The sequence below is a fragment of the Microcaecilia unicolor genome, chromosome 5 (genome assembly GCF_901765095.1).
Source record: "Microcaecilia unicolor chromosome 5, aMicUni1.1, whole genome shotgun sequence".
Lineage (NCBI taxonomy): Eukaryota > Metazoa > Chordata > Amphibia > Gymnophiona > Siphonopidae > Microcaecilia > Microcaecilia unicolor.
In genome coordinates, this window is record NC_044035.1 from 324,462,402 (window position 1) to 324,481,771 (window position 19,370).

General features: G+C 46.8%; 1 protein-coding gene across 2 annotated transcripts in view; it reads right to left on the reverse strand.

Moving 5' to 3' along the window:
* KIAA0355 (KIAA0355 ortholog) overlaps nucleotides 1-19,370 on the reverse strand; it is a 136,515-nt gene that overhangs the window by 72,183 nt on the left and 44,962 nt on the right. For both annotated transcript variants that reach the window (XM_030204442.1, XM_030204443.1), the window contains exon 2: nucleotides 4,752-6,147. In XM_030204442.1, the coding sequence (XP_030060302.1) occupies nucleotides 4,752-5,258 (507 nt within the window). In that variant the 5' untranslated portion in view covers nucleotides 5,259-6,147. The remainder of the gene's footprint in view (nucleotides 1-4,751; nucleotides 6,148-19,370) is intronic.

Consider the following 19,370-nt stretch of genomic DNA (forward strand, 5'->3'; position numbering starts at 1 on the left):
ACATTCCAGACAAGTTATACCTAAAAATGCGGAATTTTTCCATATTATAACAATATGGATTACAGCTTGTGATCTGTATGCATCAATGACCAGCTTTGTCAAAGGAACATTACTGCTGAGTATAGCAAGATGATTTCATCCAAGGACATATTCTGTTTTCCAAACTAGCCAGTTATCTCCTGGGAAGATTGGAGGAGAGAGACACATGGCTCCAGGAGTATGTGAGCAGACAGGGAGGTTTGCATGCCATTGAACAAGGCTCACTTCTTGACCATGAAGCTCGATGGACAGTATTACTCCATCTGTGATTGGTCCACAGGTATCATCTGACCCTTGGATACCAAAAGTTTGGACTGAAGAGGAGAAGAAAGGGGAAGACGACCAGAAGACTTGCAGGTGGATAGAAGGCTCGCGAATAGCCAGAGACTGATTTTCCTAAAAACCAGTGAGCTGCATACCTTGTAACAAATTCACAAGGTTCGCTCAGCTACAGTTTACAGCCGTACTTATGACTGTGTAATCTGTGTCCAGAATACAGATCTCGGACTTTATTCCTGGACTGAGAGACTCACTGCGACTTCAGCTTGAGTCTACGAGGAGGAATCCGATTCTTTACCATTGGAAGTCTGCCACAGACTGCAGGGTGAGATACCAGGATTTACTACCTATGGTCTTGGGGATAAATAGTTCTTTGCTTTGTCTGTGACAGATGGGTTATGTCATGACTTATGGTCTATGAATTTAGTAACGGTATTTTGCATAAGACGTGTGGTGTAACTTCTCATGCTAATCATTAGGATATCAGTATTGTGATTGGTTGTGTAGTCACTCATTTAGTTAGTCCATTAGGATAATCATATTCCATTATCTATACTTTGGGTGATAAATTTTTACAGCAAGTTATTTTGTATTTTGCTTGGCATTTTGCTTCAGAACTATTTATATATATATATATATTTTGTTACTTAATAAATAACATATATTCTATCTGTGGCATTGTTCCTTTTTCCAGCAAATAGCTAGTCATTGGGATAAAGAGGTACGCTTCCCCTAGACATGAGTCCAGAATAATTGCTAATTAATAGTGGTCTGACAGCTAAGTACCTCTGAATACCTACATATTGGTGGACCGTCCTTTTCTTACAGGAAGCAGTTAAAGCATGCAGACAGCACTGGTACCGTGCAGCTTTGCTGTATAATTAATACTGCTGCCCAACAAAGATGGTAAGGGAGAATCTGCAGCATGTCAGTGGGAGGCTAGGGCGAGGGAAGGAGGGAGTCAGGGAGGGAACAAAAATCTGCAGCATGCTGGCGGGTGGCCTCATAGCAGCCTCCCATCCAAGCAAATATGCATCTGTATGTCTGACCATGCTCTGCTTTGGGTGGAGATAGAGGAAGACAAGCAAGAGGCTGGGAGGAAAGGATGCTGTTTTCCCAGGGATTTATATTCCGATTCTAAATTCCAAGAATACCTCCTAGGAAAGTGGATGGATTATGCACATTACAGTAAAGATTATAGTAGTAAAGCCAATAATTATTTTGAAAGCAGCTAAGACTATATTAAGGGGGTGATATCATCTCATATGCTTCCCAAGAGATCGGCGAAGCAAATCAGAAGAGACAGACAAATTTATGGATTAATCCCTAACGGTGTTACTAAGGTCAGGTTAGGTTCCTGGCTTCCCAGACTACCCTTAATCAGTTGAGATGCTTGGGTCAAAACATTTAACATGTACTATCGCTATCACCATTTAAACATGCTAACAAATCTTGAACTTTACTAGCTCATTAATTTCAAAGGAACTGGGGCCCTCATAGAGTACTTCAACTAAAGGACGATAGGGTTTCTCTGATTAGACCAGAGGAATGCATTTGCAAAATATTTCAGGATTTTTTTTTTTTTAAACCAAACTGTATGCCCGCCCTCTCCCCCTCCGAGGACACAGGCTTAGATAATATTATGTAACTCCCTGGTCTACAATTATCTAAAGTTGATGATTCTCGGAGAATCTTCTTATCACCCCTATATTGGAGGAAGAGGTGCAGTATGTTATCTAAGTCCTTTATATAAAACACCTGGAGAGGATGGTCTTTCTTCTGAATTCTAAGTCCTGAAATTACTAACAGTCTTTAATTCTTTCATAGCTACAGGGACTATGCCTTCCTCTTAAGGTCTTGATAGTGGTCTTACTGAAAGAAGGTAAAGATCCGCAACTGGCAGATTCATACCTTCTCTTATCAACTATGACGCTAAAGTTTTTGCCAAAATACTGGCAAATAGGTTGGCCCAAATCCTACATCATATTGAGGTGTATTCTCAAAGCACTTAAACTTACAAAGGGAGGAATGCGGTTCACAGGCTGACCCCTACCATTGAGTGGCCTTGGGCATTTTGCTGGGCTCGATCAATGGCAGCTATGCCTCTTGATCTGCCTGTATCTTACTTACTTTCCTCAAATCTTCACAAGTCTCTCTGTCCCCATTCCTGCAAAGTATCCTACAGTATAATGTTGCCACCATGCTTTACTGTATAAAATGTTATTGTGATATGCTATGTTTTACGCAACACATATTACTTAGATGCAGATCAGAAATCTTCACTATGTAGTGTCCTCCAATAGTTTTTTTTTTTTTTTTTTGCAAATCTTTTGTGACATCATCATATGACTTTTATTCAGCTCTGGCCTCCTTCCTGGCACTCTTATACAGGTCACGCTTGTGAAGTAATCATAAAATTGTTAAACTGTCAACATTTTCCTCAATCTCAACCAGAAACCTCTGTAGTTCTCTTAAGGTAATCTTAGGTATCAAAGTGACTATCCTCAGCAGTTTCTTTAACCAACAGCCTGATTGAGGCAGTATATTGATCATGCCAAATTATTTCCTATTTACAGTGATGGACTGACAGTGACCCAAGAATATTCAAACACTGCTCTAATCTCTGAATTGGGCACGAAGTGGTTGGTACGTCAAGCTCCATCTCTGGCCGTCTTCAAATCTAAGCTAAAAGCCCACCTTTTTGATGCTGCTTTTAACTCCTAACCCTTATTCACTTGTTCAGAACCCTTATTTTATCATCCTCACTTTAATATTCCCTTATCTCTTGTCTGTCCTGTTTGTCTGTCTTAATTAGATTGTAAGCTCTGTCGAGCAGGGACTGTCTCCAAGTGTACAGCGCTGCGTATGTCTAGTAGCGTTATAGAAATGATAAGTAGTAGTAGTTATAAACATTTGTAATAAATTCTTATATTCTTTTCCCAAGTTCAGTATGTTTATACCTTTGCTTCAATTTCACTTCATACAATATAAGCAACTTGATTCTTCAATTAGGGGTACTGAAATCAGCTCACCAATTGTGGGCTCTGTTTAATTTATTATAGGCCTTGGTAAGGCAATATTTGGAAGCTGAAATAATTCAAATTTGCTATAACAATGGATGTGAAAACTTTGACAAGCAAGACTTGTTTCTTCTTAATTAAATTTTGATTATTTCTATAAAATTGTTTTTCATATTAAAAGGTGGAGGGCAGGGGAGAATACACAGAGGGCCACATTAATGTCAGTTAATTTCCCTCCGGGAAAACAACATTAAGTAATCTTGGAACTAGAAATGCACAGAGCTCCACAGACCACCTGTGATAAAGTAAAAATAAAAGTAAAGTAAAAGTTAAAAAAATAAAATAAAAACAAACTGATATAGCGGCTATTCTAAAAATATTTGCGAAATACAGTATTTTTAAAAAAAAACGCCTAAAATCTGGTTAATGATGTTTTCCCTGTCTAATTCCCATAGTCTCCTGGGCTGTATAAAATTCGATGGCCAGCCAGATTGCCCACCCTTGATGTAGAGTATGTTGTGTAAATCTTTCAAATTCCTGCTTTAATGCATTTTGAATTATGGCTTTATGGTCAGGCAGTGAAAAACACACAAAGCCATGAAGACTTTTGCAAGGCATTGTACATATGGACAGGCAAGGAAACAAGTCCCTCCTACCTCAAGGTCTATAAGGAAAGACGGCAATATAATAAAAAAATTTCAGAGAAAAGGGGATTTGTGGAAATACAACATTCAAGACTACAGATCCAAGATATCACTAGTACTTTATGGAGTGGACTACAGCAATTTTCATCACACTGAGAGATATTGAGCCTTACCCATCATCCTTTAAAAAATTAAACAAAAATCATTCTACCCCTAGTTTCTCTTAAGATGTGTACTTAAGGAGTCTGTCTGATCCCTTTTATTAACCTAACATTATAATTATCCAATGATGATGATATACAAAGAGCCATAAAAAAGTCTCATCTATCTTTTTTGGATATTATATTACTTCAAGAAAATAAATTAAGACTTGTAAGAAACACTTTTCTCCAGGACCAAAATTACTAGATAGTACACTATGAAATGTGTGAACACTTTGGACAGAGAAGAGGGAATGGTGAAAACTTCATGGAAAGTCTTGGCAATTCTAGTGGTGAAGAAACAATTATAGTAATTATCTATACATGTCAAAACATATGCAAGATGCTAATTAATGTTATGACCTAACTTGTTAAGTCTAAGCTTTCATAAATTATACCATGAAATTGGGGGTCTGAATAATATTAAAGCAGCACCTTAGCATCCACAAAAGTAATCCGAGCTGTCATTCCTCCTTTGCAAAAAAATATATATATTTTTTTTAAAATAAAGTAAAAAGAATTTAAAAGCAACTGAAATGCAAAATGGCTTTGCCAAAGCTATCACTTACCTCAATGTCCTGCAGACTGAATTCATTTTGATCTTTAAAATTTGCAGCCCCAGCGCTCAATTCCATCAGCATTTTTGCTATTTCTGGTTTTATTGCTGCTGTGAGTCGACTCGCTGCTTCCATGACATGTTCCTGCACGTCTTTCAGTTGCATAGCTGCCTTAGAGTAGTGAGAGTTCTGGAAAACGCTGCTGAAAAGGTCTGTGAGGAAGGTGCTTGCACGGCAAAACACATTGAGCGCATCCAGATACTTGGAGATGCCCTGCTGAATGTCAGCAATGGGAGTGGTGTGCACTGCAGGGGGAGCACAGCTGCCTGCAGTGGCAGCAACGGTGGGTGAAGAAAGCAGAGAGGGTGCCGGGGAAATGGAGGCCAGTGGTGCACTGAGGGTCCTGCTCAGCTCAGGAAGGGCATACTGCTGGTGTTGCTGCACCTTTTGCTTGGACCCGCCAAGCAAAAAGCGCCGCTTATAGTCCATTTTACTTTCCTGTGCACTACAGCAATACATAAGGGTTATCAAAAGAAAAAAAAAAAAAAGTTTACTAAATAAACTGAGTTGTCTCGCACACCCCGTTGTCAGCAAAGTAGTTATGTATAGCAATACTGGAGCCAAGTACACATAAGGCTGGGAAAAGGCATTTCCAAAAGGTAGCAAGCAGCTGTCGAATGCGTAGCAGCAAAAAGTGGCAAATTTGCTGATTTAGGGTTTTTGGTGGGTTTGTTTTATATTGTTTTAGTGCAGCCCTGCTGCAATTCACATGCCAAAAAAAAAATAATAAAAAAAAACAGCAAAAGAGCAAGCAAACTGAATTGTGCAGAAATTTGTCTTCTTTTTTATACTAAGTTTTGCTCTCTGTAAACTGACAACATTGCAGAGCTTAAAAATAAACTTCAATCATATCCCTGCTGCCCAATAATGAACATTTGCTGTTAAAAATCATTTTACACTGATTAAATAAAACTTCTTTCGTAGTTTTGTAAAAGAAAGTTCAGTAGAGTCCTATACTTTTACAGCAAAATTAAACCAAACACACTGATCAACAGTGATTGTATAAAGCAGTGCAATGACTTCACGATAAACCAAGCCCCCGTCCCCCCCCCCCCCTATTTGAGCAGATCAATCAATCCTCGACAGTGCTTCGGCAGATCCAGTCTGTCGAACACTCGTAGTGCCTTGTCTTAATGTTGAAAATGGATTTCTTCTGATTTGTTTCTGAAGACTTTGCAACTACAAGTTATTAAGAACTGGATACTTTGTTACTGCAAGTTTCCTTTTGTTCTGTTTATTGAGGTAGTTAATATTACAACAGTGGCACAATCCAGATTGAGTTTGCCTTCACTTGTAGTCTGAAGCAAGAATGCAGAAATGTATATTTTTAAGGCCTCTAAGTTATTTCCTGTAAGGAGGAAAAGAAAAAAAAGAAAGTTAAAAAAAAAGTTATGGAACAATGAATAGTTTTGTTATGGCTTTAATTTTTTGCAGTGTCCTGATATATTTTTGTTCAGGGATATCATAAATCAAATTTCAAAATTAATGTAAAATATAAATACAACTAGAATTAAATAAAGGCTGGGCTGCTGGAAGGCAGTTTAGAAAATTATTTGGTGGGGCAAGGGTACAACATTTTAGGAAATATGGGGGGGGGGGGGGGGTCCTTTCACTAAGCTGTCGTACATCCTAGACCTTCCATCAACTAAACAATACTATTTTAAATAAGTTGCAGACTGGCCACCACTTTGGTTGGTGATCCCGGGGTACAAAGAATTAACAGTCTATCTAAGATGCAAGTACTGAATGAATCACTATACATATGTTCTTTCTGAACAAATACTGAGGTGTCCTAGCATACGTAGCTTTAAAAAAACAAAAAACAAATGGTGACTTCACCACAGCCAAAGTTTGACAATTTTCAGAAAAACATTGAAATGATTACACCACAATATGAATGCATTTGGATATATGTTTAAAAAAAAAAGAAAATAAAAAAAAAGGAGAGAGAGGTGAACAAGTCTACCCAACCAAAGAGGGCAATTCTTCCAAAGTCTGAAGAAAAGGTTTATTCTCTTGTTATCAATCCAATATGGTTAAAAATCATATACCGTGTTTCCCCGAAAATAGGACATCCTCCGAAAGTAAGACCTAGTATAGGTCTTGCTGCAATTTGAAAATATAAGGCCTCCCCCGAAAATAAGACCTAGTATAGGTCTTGCTGCAATTTGAAAATATAAGGCCTCCCCCGAAAATAAGACCTAGCAGGGGAGGCCTTATTTTTCGGGGAAACATCGGGGTCACCCCCCCACCCGAGATCGCCGGCTCCCCCCCTCGATCAGCGGCTCCCCCGCCCTCAGTCGCTCCCGGAACTAACCTCTTAACCACTTCCTTTCACCTTCGCACTCGCCGCAAGCAGCAGGGCTGGCCACTCCTTCCTTCTGTGTCCCGCCCTCGCCTGACGTTACGTTACGTCAGGTGAGGGCGGGACATGGAAGGAAGGAGTGGCCTGCCCTGCTGCTTGCGGCGAGTGAGAAGATGAATGGTGAAAGGAAGCATTTAAGAGGTTAGTTCCGGGAGCGACTGAGGGCAGGGGGAGCCGCCGATCGAGGGGGGGAGCCGGCGATCTCGGGTGGGGGTGACCCCGATGTTTCCCCGAAAAATAAGGCCTCCCCTGAAAATAAGACCTAGCAGGTCTTGGGGAGCAAAATTTAATATAAGACAGTGTCTTATTTTCGGGGAAACACGGTAACATAAACCAAGAGGCTTGCCAAAAAGTTCCAAATACTAAAAGTAATATAATTCACACTATGGGCCCTGTTTACTAAGCCGTGTTATAGGTGTCTTTAATGCATGTTAACCATGTACGTGCGTTAACCATGTACGTGCCTACAATATTTCTACAGGTGACTACACGGTTAGTGCGTGTGTTAATTGTAGGCGCGTTAAAAATGCAAGTGCGCCTTAGTAAACAGGGCATTATGTGTTATATCTATAGACTTAAGTGAATAAATTGATTTCACTCACTAATGAGAGACGTATATAAAATTATCAACACATATAGCATTAGACAAAAAGCGAATGCTACATACCTGTAGAAGGTATTCTCCGAGGACAGCAGGCTGATTGTTCTCACTGATGGGTGACGTCCACGGCAGCCCCTCCAATCGGAAACTTCACTAGCAAAGTCCTTTGCTAGCCCTCGCGCGCCCGCGCGCACCGCGCATGCGCGGCCGTCTTCCCGCCCGAAACCGGCTCGAGCCGGCCAGTCCAGTATGTAGCAAGACAATACACTTCAAGGGAAGACACAACTCCAAAGGGGAGGCGGGCGGGTTTGTGAGAACAATCAGCCTGCTGTCCTCGGAGAATACCTTCTACAGGTATGTAGCATTCGCTTTCTCCGAGGACAAGCAGGCTGCTTGTTCTCACTGATGGGGTATCCCTAGCCCCCAGGCTCACTCAAAACAACAACATTGGTCAATTGGGCCTCGCAACGGCGAGGACATAACTGAGATTGACCTAAAAAATTTACCAACTAACTGAGAGTGTAGCCTGGAACAGAACAAACAGGGCCCTCGGGGGGTGGAGTTGGATCCTAAAGCCCAAACAGGTTCTGAAGAACTGACTGCCCGAACCGACTGTCACGTCGGGTATCCTGCTGCAGGCAGTAATGAGATGTGAATGTGTGGACAGATGACCACGTCGCAGCTTTGCAAATTTCCTCCATGGTGGCTGACTTCAAGTGGGCTACCGACGCTGCCATGGCTCTAACATTATGAGCCGTGACATGACCCTCAAGAGCCAGCCCAGCCTGGGCGTAAGTGAAGGAAATGCAATCTGCTAGCCAATTGGATATGGTGCGTTTCCCTACAGCCACTCCCCTCTTGTTGGGATCAAAAGAAACAAACAATTGGGCGGACTGTCTGTGGGGCTGTGTCCGCTCCAGATAGAAGGCCAATGCTCTCTTGCAGTCCAATGTGTGCAGCTGACGTTCAGCAGGGCAGGAATGAGGACGGGGAAAGAATGTTGGCAAGACAATTGACTGGTTCAGATGGAACTCCGACACAACCTTTGGCAGAAACTTAGGGTGAGTGCGGAGGACTACTCTGTTGTGATGAAATTTGGTGTAAGGGGCCTGGGCTACCAGGGCCTGAAGCTCACTGACTCTACGAGCCGAGGTAACTGCCACCAAGAAAATGACCTTCCAGGTCAAGTACTTCGGATGGCAGGAATTCAGTGGCTCGAAAGGAGGTTTCATCAGCTGGGTGAGAACGACATTGAGATCCCATGACACTGTAGGAGGCTTGACAGGGGGCTTTGACAAAAGCAAACCTCTCATGAAGCGAACAACTAAAGGCTGTCCTGAGATCGGCTTACCTTCCACTTGGTAATGGTATGCACTGATTGCACTAAGGTGAACCCTTACGGAGTTGGTCTTCAGACCAGACTCAGACAAGTGGAGAAGGTATTCAAGCAGGGTCTGTGTAGGACAAGAGCGAGGATCTAGGGCCTTGCTGTCACACCAGACGGCAAACCTCCTCCAATGAAAGAAGTAACTTCTCTTAGTGGAGTCTTTCCTGGAAGCAAGCAAGATGCGGGAGACACCCTCTGGCAGACCCAAAGAGGCAAAGTCTACGCCCTCAACATCCAGGCCGTGAGAGCCAGGGACTGGAGGTTGGGATGCAGCAGAGCCCCTTCGTCCTGCGTGATGAGGGTCGGAAAACACTCCAATCTCCACGGTTCTTCGGAGGATAACTCCAGAAGAAGAGGGAACCAGATCTGACGCGGCCAAAAGGGAGCAATCAGAATCATGGTGCCTCGGTCTTGCTTGAGTTTCAACAAAGTCTTCCCCACCAGAGGAATGGGAGGATAAGCATACAGCAGACCTTCCCCCCAATCCAGGAGGAAGGCATCCGACGCCAGTCTGCCGTGGGCCTGAAGCCTGGAACAGAACTGAGGGACCTTGTGGTTCACTTGAGATGCGAAGAGATCCACCAGGGGGGTGCCCCACGCCTGGAAGATCTGTCGCACCACACGGGAATTGAGCGACCACTCGTGAGGTTGCATAATCCTGCTCAACCTGTCGGCCAGACTGTTGTTTACGCCTGCCAGATATGTGGCTTGGAGCACCATGCCTTGACGGCGAGCCCAGAGCCACATGCTGACGGCTTCCTGACACAGGGGGCGAGATCCGGTGCCCCCCTGCTTGTTGACATAGTACATGGCAACCTGATTGTCTGTCTGAATTTGGATAATTTGGTGGGACAGCCGATCTCTGAAAGCCTTCAGAGCGTTCCAGATCGCTCGCAACTCCAGAAGATTGATCTGTAGATCGCTTTCTTGGAGGGACCACCTTCCTTGGGTGTGAAGCCCATCGACATGAGCTCCCCATCCCAGGAGAGACGCATCCGTGGTCAGCACTTTTTGAGGCTGAGGAATTTGGAAGGGACGTCCCAGAGTCAAATTGGAGCAAATCGTCCACCAATACAGGGATTCGAGAAAACTCGTGGACAGGTGGATCACGTCCTCTAGACCCCCGGCGGCCTGATACCACTGGGAGGCTAGGGTCCATTGAGCAGATCTCATGTGAAGGCGGGCCATGGGAGTCACATGAACTGTGGAGGCCATGTGGCCCAGCAATCTCAACATCTGCCGAGCTGTGATCTGCTGGGACGCTCGCACCCGCGAGACGAGGGACAACAAGTTGTTGGCCCTCGCCTCTGGGAGATAGGCGCGAGCCGTCCGAGAATCCAGCAGGGCTCCGATGAATTCGAGTTTCTGCACTGGGAGAAGATGGGACTTTGGGTAATTTATCACAAACCCCAGTAGCTCCAGGAGGCGAATAGTCATCTGCATGGACTGCAGGGCTCCTGCCTCGGATGTGTTCTTCACCAGCCAATCGTCGAGATATGGGAACACGTGCACCCCCAGCCTGCGAAGCGCCGCTGCTACCACAGCTAGGCACTTCGTGAACACCCTGGGCGCAGAGGCGAGCCCAAAGGGTAGCACACAGTACTGGAAGTGGCGTGCGCCCAGCTGAAATCGCAGATACTGTCTGTGAGCTGGCAGTATCGGGATGTGTGTGTAGGCATCCTTCAAGTCCAGAGAGCATAGCCAATCGTTTCGCTGAATCATGGGGAGAAGGGTGCCCAGGGAAAGCATCCTGAACTTTTCTTTTACGAGATATTTGTTCAGGGCCCTTAGGTCTAGGATGGGACGCATCCCCCCTGTTTTCTTTTCCACAAGGAAGTACCTGGAATAGAACCCCAGCCCTTCTTGCCCGGATGGCACGGGCTCGACCGCATTGGCGCTGAGAAGGGCGGAGAGTTCCTCTGCAAGTACCTGCTTGTGCTGGAAGCTGTAGGACTGAGCTCCCGGTGGACAATTTGGAGGTTGAGAGGCCAAATTGAGGGTGTATCCTTGCCGGACTATTTGGAGAACCCACTGATCGGAGGTTATAAGAGGCCACCTTTGGTGAAAAGCTTTCAACCTCCCTCCGACAGGCAGGTCGCCCGGCACTGACACTTGGATGTCGGCTATGCTCTGCTGGAGCCAGTCAAAAGCTCGCCCCTTGCTTTTGCTGGGGAGCCGCGGGGCCTTGCTGATTCGCACGCTGCTGACGAGAGCGAGCGCGCTGGGGCTTAGCCTGGGCCGCAGGCTGTCGGGAAGGAGGATTGTACCTACGCTTGCCAGAAGTATAGGGAACAGTCTTCCTTCCCCCGAAAAATCGTCTACCTGTAGAGGTAGAAGCTGAAGGCTGCCGGCGGGCGAACTTGTCGAATGCGGTGTCCCGCTGGTGGAGAGACTCTACCACCTGCTCGACTTTTTCGCCAAAAATGTTATCCGCACGGCAAGGCAAGTCCGTAATCCGCTGCTGGACTCTATTCTCCAGGTCGGCGGCACGCAGCCATGAGAGCCTGCGCATCACCACACCTTGAGCAGCGGCCCTGGACGCAACATCAAAAGTGTCATAAACTCCTCTGGCCAGGAATTTTCTGCACGCCTTCAGCTGCCTGACCACCTCCTGAAAAGGCTTGGCTTGCTCAGGGGGGAGAGCATCAACCAAGCCCGCCAACTGCCGCACATTATTCCGCATGTGTATGCTCGTGTAGAGCTGGTAAGACTGGATCTTGGACACGAGCATAGAGGAATGGTAGGCCTTCCTCCCAAAGGAGTCTAAGGTTCTAGCGTCCTTGCCCGGGGGCGCCGAAGCATGTTCCCTAGAACTCTTAGCCTTCTTTAGGGCCAAATCCACAACTCCAGAGTCATGAGGCAACTGAGTGCGCATCAGCTCTGGGTCCCCATGGATCCGGTACTGGGACTCGATCTTCTTGGGAATGTGGGGATTAGTTAATGGTTTTGTCCAGTTCGCAAGCAATGTCTTCTTCAGGACATGGTGCAAGGGAACAGTGGACGCTTCCTTAGGTGGAGAAGGATAGTCCAGGAGCTCAAACATTTCAGCCCTGGGCTCGTCCTCCACAACCACCGGGAAGGGGATGGCCGTAGACATCTCCCGGACAAAGGAGGCAAAAGACAGACTCTCGGGAGGAGAAAGCTGTCTCTCAGGAGAGGGAGTGGGATCAGACGGAAGACCCCCAGACTCCTCGTCAGAGAAATATCTGGGATCTTCCTCTTCCTCCCACGAGGCCTCACCCTCGGTGTCAGACACAAGTTCACGGACCTGTGTCTGCAACCTCGCCCTGCTCGACTCCGTGGAACCCTGTCCACGATGGGGGCGTCGAGAGGTAGACTCCCTCGCCCGCATCGGCGAAGCTCCCTCCGCCGACGTAGTCGGGGAGCCTTCCTGGGAGGTGGCCGCGGTCGGTACCGCACGCGGTACCGACGTCGGGGACCTCAACCTGGGCGATGGGCCAGCCGGCGCCACGCTCGACGGTACCGGTGGCGCAAGCACCGCCGGTACCGGAGGGGTAGGGCGCAACAGCTCTCCCAGAATCTCTGGGAGAACGGCCCGGAGGCTCTCGTTTAGAGCGGCTGCAGAGAAAGGCTGAGAGGTCGATGCAGGCGTCGACGTCAGTACCTGTTCCGGGCGTGGAGGCTGTTCCGGGCTGTCCAGAGCGGAGCGCATCGACACCTCCTGAACAGAGGGTGAGCGGTCCTCTCGGTGCCGATGCCTGCTGGGTGCCGAATCCCTCGGCGACCCAGAGCTCTCGGTGCCGACACGGGGAGGAGACCGGTGTCGATGCTTCTTCGATTTCTTCCGAAGCATGTCACCGGAGCTCCCCGGCACCGACGAGGAGGACGTCGAATCCACTCGTCGCTTCCTCGGGGCCGAGACTGAAGAAGGTCGATCTCGGGGGGGCTGTACCGCAGGAGCCCTCAGGGTAGGCGGAGACCCACCCGAGGGCTCACCGCCACCAGCAGGGGAATGGACAGCCCTCACCTGCACTCCACCCGATGCACCACCGTCCGACGACATCAGCAGACGAGGTCCTGGTACCACCGACGTCGATGCAGCTATCCGATGTCTCGGCGCCGATGCAGAGGCCCGATGCCTCGATGCACTCGATGCAGGGGCGGCCGAGGAAGATGGTCTGGACGCTGACGACGTCGATGCACTCGAAGATCCCGGTGCCGATGCCGACGAAGAGCCCGAGAACAACACGTTCCACTGGGCTAGTCTCGCTACCTGAGTCCGCCTTTGAAGCAGGGAACACAGACTGCAGTTCTGAGGGCGGTGCTCGGCCCCCAGACACTGAAGACACGACGAGTGTCGATCAGTGAGCGAGATAACCCGGGCGCACTGGGTGCACTTCTTGAAGCCGCTGGAAGGCTTCGATGTCATGGGCGGAAAAATCACGCCGGCGAAATCAAAAGCCGAAATGGCGAAATTCGAAGCACCAAATTTAGAGGGAGAAAAAATCTCGACCGAGGCCGAAAAAAAGGCCTACCCCGACGACGAAAGAAAACTTACCGGGGCAAAAAAGCTGGAAGTACGGGGAGGATTTACACGAAACCCGGCGGGGGGTTTCCGGAGCACTTCCCGACTAGGTACAAAACTTTCCCGAAGGAAAAAAACACGTTCAAACAAATTGGACGCGCGAGGTCGACTTTCCGGGGCTCGACACGGCGAAAACACGACCGTACCGAGTGCGGACAAAAGAAGACTGGCCGGCTCGAGCCGGTTTCGGGCGGGAAGACGGCCGCGCATGCGCGGTGCGCGCGGGCGCGCGAGGGCTAGCAAAGGACTTTGCTAGTGAAGTTTCCGATTGGAGGGGCTGCCGTGGACGTCACCCATCAGTGAGAACAAGCAGCCTGCTTGTCCTCGGAGAATAAAAATTCCATCGGGTTTAATAACGAACTAAAATCTCTGGATATAGCAATATGGACATCAACAATCATCTTTGATGTAAATATTTACATATATAGTGCACATGATGGACATGAAAAGATATACAATAAGTTAATTGGCTATCTGACCAAGGGCTCCTTTTTCAAAGCCAAGCTAGCAATTCTGGCATGGCAAATGTGACGAAAACCATTCAATTTCTATGAGCTTCGTCACATTTGCTGCAAGGGAATTGCTAGGGCAGCTTTGTAAAAGGAGCCCCAAACGTTTTACACAAAAGCTTAGCCAAAAAAAAAAAAAAAAAAAACCCAAGCAACTAAATGCATAATTTATTTTCATAAACAACACTGGTCATCAGCAATGCAAATGTGTGAACATATCTGAAAGACACATAAGTGCCTTTTAAAGCACCTCTAGCACGGTACATGATTCTCTTGTATCTAGACGGGACAGCCTGATATTTGCATAATAAATAAAGCTCATTTAATTTAACCATCGCATAGCTGTAATGAGGGCATCATCATAAAAATTCTTAAGTACAATTTATTGTAAAATCAAAGGACAATGTATGTCTACAAAAAGAATGTGTGTTACTGAACACCAAAGATGCCAATGTGGCTGATGTGCACCAAAACTGACATGTCACTTAAAGATGTAAAAACTGAAATTGAAGAACAAATAGGGCTTGTGTTTAAAATTATACCAAAACTAATGATTACCTAAAAACGCAACCGAAAAAGGCAATTAAGATAAGAACAGACTTACTCATATGGATAATCAAATCTTTCCCTGTGCATGCTATTCACATTGCAGCAGGGAAAGAGATTGCAAATGCTTGTTCTCTTTTGTTGGAAAGGCCAGGTGTCCACCACCACTCTCTGTTTTTTCATTGACAAGGCATTTATGTGGGGAGTTTCTCCTTCTATTTGTTTTCTTTGGTTGCATTTGGGTACATGACAGGACAATCTTACCAGTGTGCATCAATCATCCAAGCTGTAACACCACTGAAACTTTAGGTTGCAATAAAGGTGGATTCTTGATTGCTATATAATGGAAGATTCCTCGCTGTCAAGGGGACACCAGGCCAGGAACCAACAAAACAGAGATATCTTACCGAAATGTAGGAAACATGTCATTTGCTTTAGTAGTGCAACAGTTTTTTTGCCCTAAAAAGAGAGCATCACCCTGGTGAAGTTGGAAGTAATTCTGTAGCCAGGACCAGCCCACCAGGGGATGCAATATCCTCTGGCACCAAGGATGTCTCTCCAGGAGCTACTGCCCAGGAAAGAAGGGTTAGGATGGCTGTTGTAGTTGGTGATTTGATTCATTAGATTGCCTGGTCACTTACCTCCCTAGTGCGAAGGTGGCAAATCTCACACATCACCTAGACAGGATTTTAGACAGTGCTGCAGAGGAGCCAGCTGTCTTGGTACAATTAGGCACCAATGACATAGGAAAATGTGGGAGGGAGGTTCTGGAAGGCAAATTTAGGCTCTTAGGTAGAAAGCTGAAATCCAGATTCTCCAGGGTAGCATTTTCAGAAATGCCCTCTGTTTCAAGCGCAGGGCCCAAGAGACAGGCAGAGCTCCAAAGTCTCGATGCGTGGATGAGGAGATAGAGCAGGGAGGAGGGTTTTAGATTTGTTAGGAACTGGGCAACATTCTGAGAAAGGGGGAGCCTATTCCAAAAGGATGGGCTCCACCTTAACCAGGGTGGGGGACCAGGGTGCTGGCATCAGCATTTAAAAAGGAGAGCTTTTAAACTAGAAACTGGGGGAAAGCCAGTCACTCATAAGCGCATGGTTTGGAATAAGGTATCTTTCAAAGATATCACCAAAACAGGGAAGATAGGGCATTCCGATAGCGAGGTTGCATTACAGATCATAGTACACCAGGTGTATTTAAATAAAAAGCAGACAGATTTTCAAGATTGTACATTATCACTATCAACTGTTCAACAAAATGTAAATAGGAACAACAAGCATAGTTTGAAATGTCTATATGCACATGCCAGAAGCCTAAGAAATAAGATGGGAGAGTTAGAATACACTGCACTACATGAAAAAATATATATATTCATCTCTGAGACCTGCTGGAAGGAGGATAAAGCGAAGATACTTACCTGTAGAAGGTATTCTCCGAGGACAGCAGGTTGATTGTTCTCACATGTGGGTCGATGTCCACGGCGGCCCAGGAAACGGAAATTTTGCAAGCAAAATAAACAAAAGGTTTTCCCAGAGAGTTATGGCACGCGAATTGCGCTCACCACACATGTGCGGATGACTTCCTGCCCGCCGAGCAAACGTGCTACCTCAGTTTAATCAAAAAGCATAAAAATAAGCAAACAAACAACTCCAAAGGGGAGGAGGGCGGGTTTGTGAGAACAATCAGCCTGCTGTCCTCGGAGAATACCTGCAACAGGTAAGTATCTTCGCTTTCTCCGAGGACAAGCAGACTGCTTGCTCTCACATCTGGGGTATCCCTAGCAACCGGCTCACTCAAAACAATGAACATTGGTCAATTGGGCCTCGCAACGGCGAGGAAATAACATAGATTGACCTGAAACTATAAACAACTAACTGGGAGTGCAGCCTGGAACATAACAAAAATGGGTCTGGAGAGGGGGGGTGAGTTTGATCCTAAACCCCGAACAGATTCTGCAGCACCGACTGCCCAAACCGACTGTCGCGTCGGGTATACAGCTGAAGGCAGTAGTGAGATGTGAATGTGTGGACTGATGACCATGTTGCAGCCCTGCAAATCTCCTCAATGGATGCTAAGTGAGCCACTGATGCAGCCATGGCTCTAACATTATGAGCCGTGACATGGCCCTCTAGAGTCAGCCCAGTTTGGGCATAAATGAAGAAAATGCAATCTGCTAGCCAATTGGGGATTGTGCATTTTCCGATGGCGAGTCCCCTCCTGTTGGGATCGAAAGAAACAAACAACTGGGCGGACTGTCTGAAGGGCTTTGTCCGCTCCACGTAAAAGGCCAATGCTCTCTTGCAGTCCAAGGTATGCAAACTGATTTCGCCAGGGCGGGTATGAGGATGGGGAAAGAATGTTGGCAAGACAACTGACTGGTTCAGATGGAACTCCGACACCACCTTAGACAGGAACTTAGGGTGTGTGCGGAGGACTGTTCTGTAATGAAACTTGATATAAGGTGCATGCACCACCAGGGCCTGACGCTCACTGACCCTACAAGCTGAAGTAACAGCCACCAAGAAAATGACCTTCCAGGTCAAACACTTCAGATGGCAGGAATTCAGTGGCTCAAAAGGAGCTTTCATCAGCTGAGTGAGAACGACGTTGAGATCCCATGACACTGGTGGAGGCTTGAAAGGGGGCTCTGACAAAAGTAAACCTCTCATAAAGCAAACAACTAAAGGCTGTCCAGAGATACGCTTACCCTCTACACGGCAATGAAAAGCACTAATTGCATTAAGATGAACTCTTACAGAGTTGGTCTTGAGACCAGACTCTGACAAGTCTAGAAGGTATTCAAACAGGGTCTGTGTAGGACAAAAAACCTCCTCCATTTGAAAGAGTAACACCTCTTCGTGGAATCTTTTCTGGAAGCAAGCAAGACTCGAGAGACACCCTCTGAAAGACCCAAGGAGGCAAATTCTAAGCTCTCAACATCCATGCCATGAGAGCCAGAGACTGGAGGTTGAAATGTAGAAGCGACCCCTCGTTCTGGGTGATGAGGGTTGGAAAACACTCCAATCTCCACGGTTCCTCGGACAACTCCAGAAGAAGAGGGAACCAAATCTGACGCGGACAGAAGGGCGCAATCAGAATCATGGTCCTGCAGTCCTGCTTGAGTTTCAGCAAAGTCTTCCCTACTAGAGGTATGGAAGGATACACATACAGAAGGCCCGTTCCCCAATGGAGGAGAAAAGCATCTGACGCTAGTCTGTCGTGGTCCTGAAGTCTGGAACAGAACTGAGGGACCTTGTGATTGATCTGAGTGGCAAAAAGATCCACCGAGGGGGTGCCCCACGCTCGGAAGATCTTGCGGATTACTCCCATTTTCAGTGACCACTCGTGAGGTTGCATTATCCTGCTCAGTCTGTCGGCCAGACTATTGTTTACGCCTGCCAGATAAGTGGCTTGCAGAAACATGCCGTGATGGCAAGCCCAAAGCCACATCTGGATGGCTTCCTGACACAGAAGGCGAGATCCGGTGCCCCCCTGCTTGTTGGTGTCATACATGGCAACCTGATTGCCTGTCTGAATCAATATGATTTGGTTGGACAGCCGATCTCTGAAAGCCTTTAGAGCGTCCCAGATCGCTCGCAATTCCAGATTGATTGATCTGAAGACCTTTTTCCTGAAAGGACCAAGCTCCTTGAGTGTGAAGCCTATCTACATGAGCTCCCCACCCCAGGAGGGTAGCATCCGTCGTCAGCACTTTTTGTGACTGAGGAATTTGGAATGGACGTCTCAAGGTCAAATTGGATTGAAATCGTCCACCACTGCAGAGAATTCTGAAAGTCGGTGGACAGTTGGATTATATCCTCTAGGCTCCCCGCAGCTTGGTACCACTGGGAAGCTAGGGTCCACTGAAACGATCTCATATGTAGGCGTGCCATGGGAGTCACATGAACTGTGGAGGCCATGTGCCCCAGAAGCCTCAACATCTGCAGAGTCGTGACCTGAGACGCTCGAGTTATGGACACCAGGGACAGGAGGTTGTCTGCCCTTGACTCCAATGAATTCCAACTTTTGGACTGGAGTGAGATGGGATTTCGGGTAATTGATCACAAACCCCAGTAGCTCTAGCACCTGAATAGTCATTCGTATGGACTGCTGAGCTCCTGCCTTCGAGGTGCTCTTCACCAGCCAATCGTCAAGATAAGGGAACACAGACACTCCTAGTCTGCGTAGCAACGCTACGACTACAGCTAGGCACTTTGTGAATACTCTGGGCACAAAAGCCAGACCAAAAGGCAGCACACAGTACTGAAAGTGCTGAGTTCCCAGCCGAAATCGAAGATACTTCCTGTGAGCTGGAAGTATCGAGATGTGTGTGTAAGCATCCTTTAAGACAAGAGAGCATAGCCAATCGTTCTCTTAAATCATGGGAAGGGTGCCTAGGGAAACCATCCTGAACTTTTCTCGAACCAGAAATTTGTTCAGGGCCCCTTAGGTCTAGGACGGGACGCATCCCCCCTGTTATCTTTTGCACATGGAAGCACCTGAAATAGAATCCCAGCCCTTCTTCCCCTGGTGGAACGGGTTTGACTGCACTTGCCTTCAGAAGGGCGGAGAGTTCCTCTGCTTGCGCTGGGAACTGTAAGATTGAGCTCCCGGTGGACA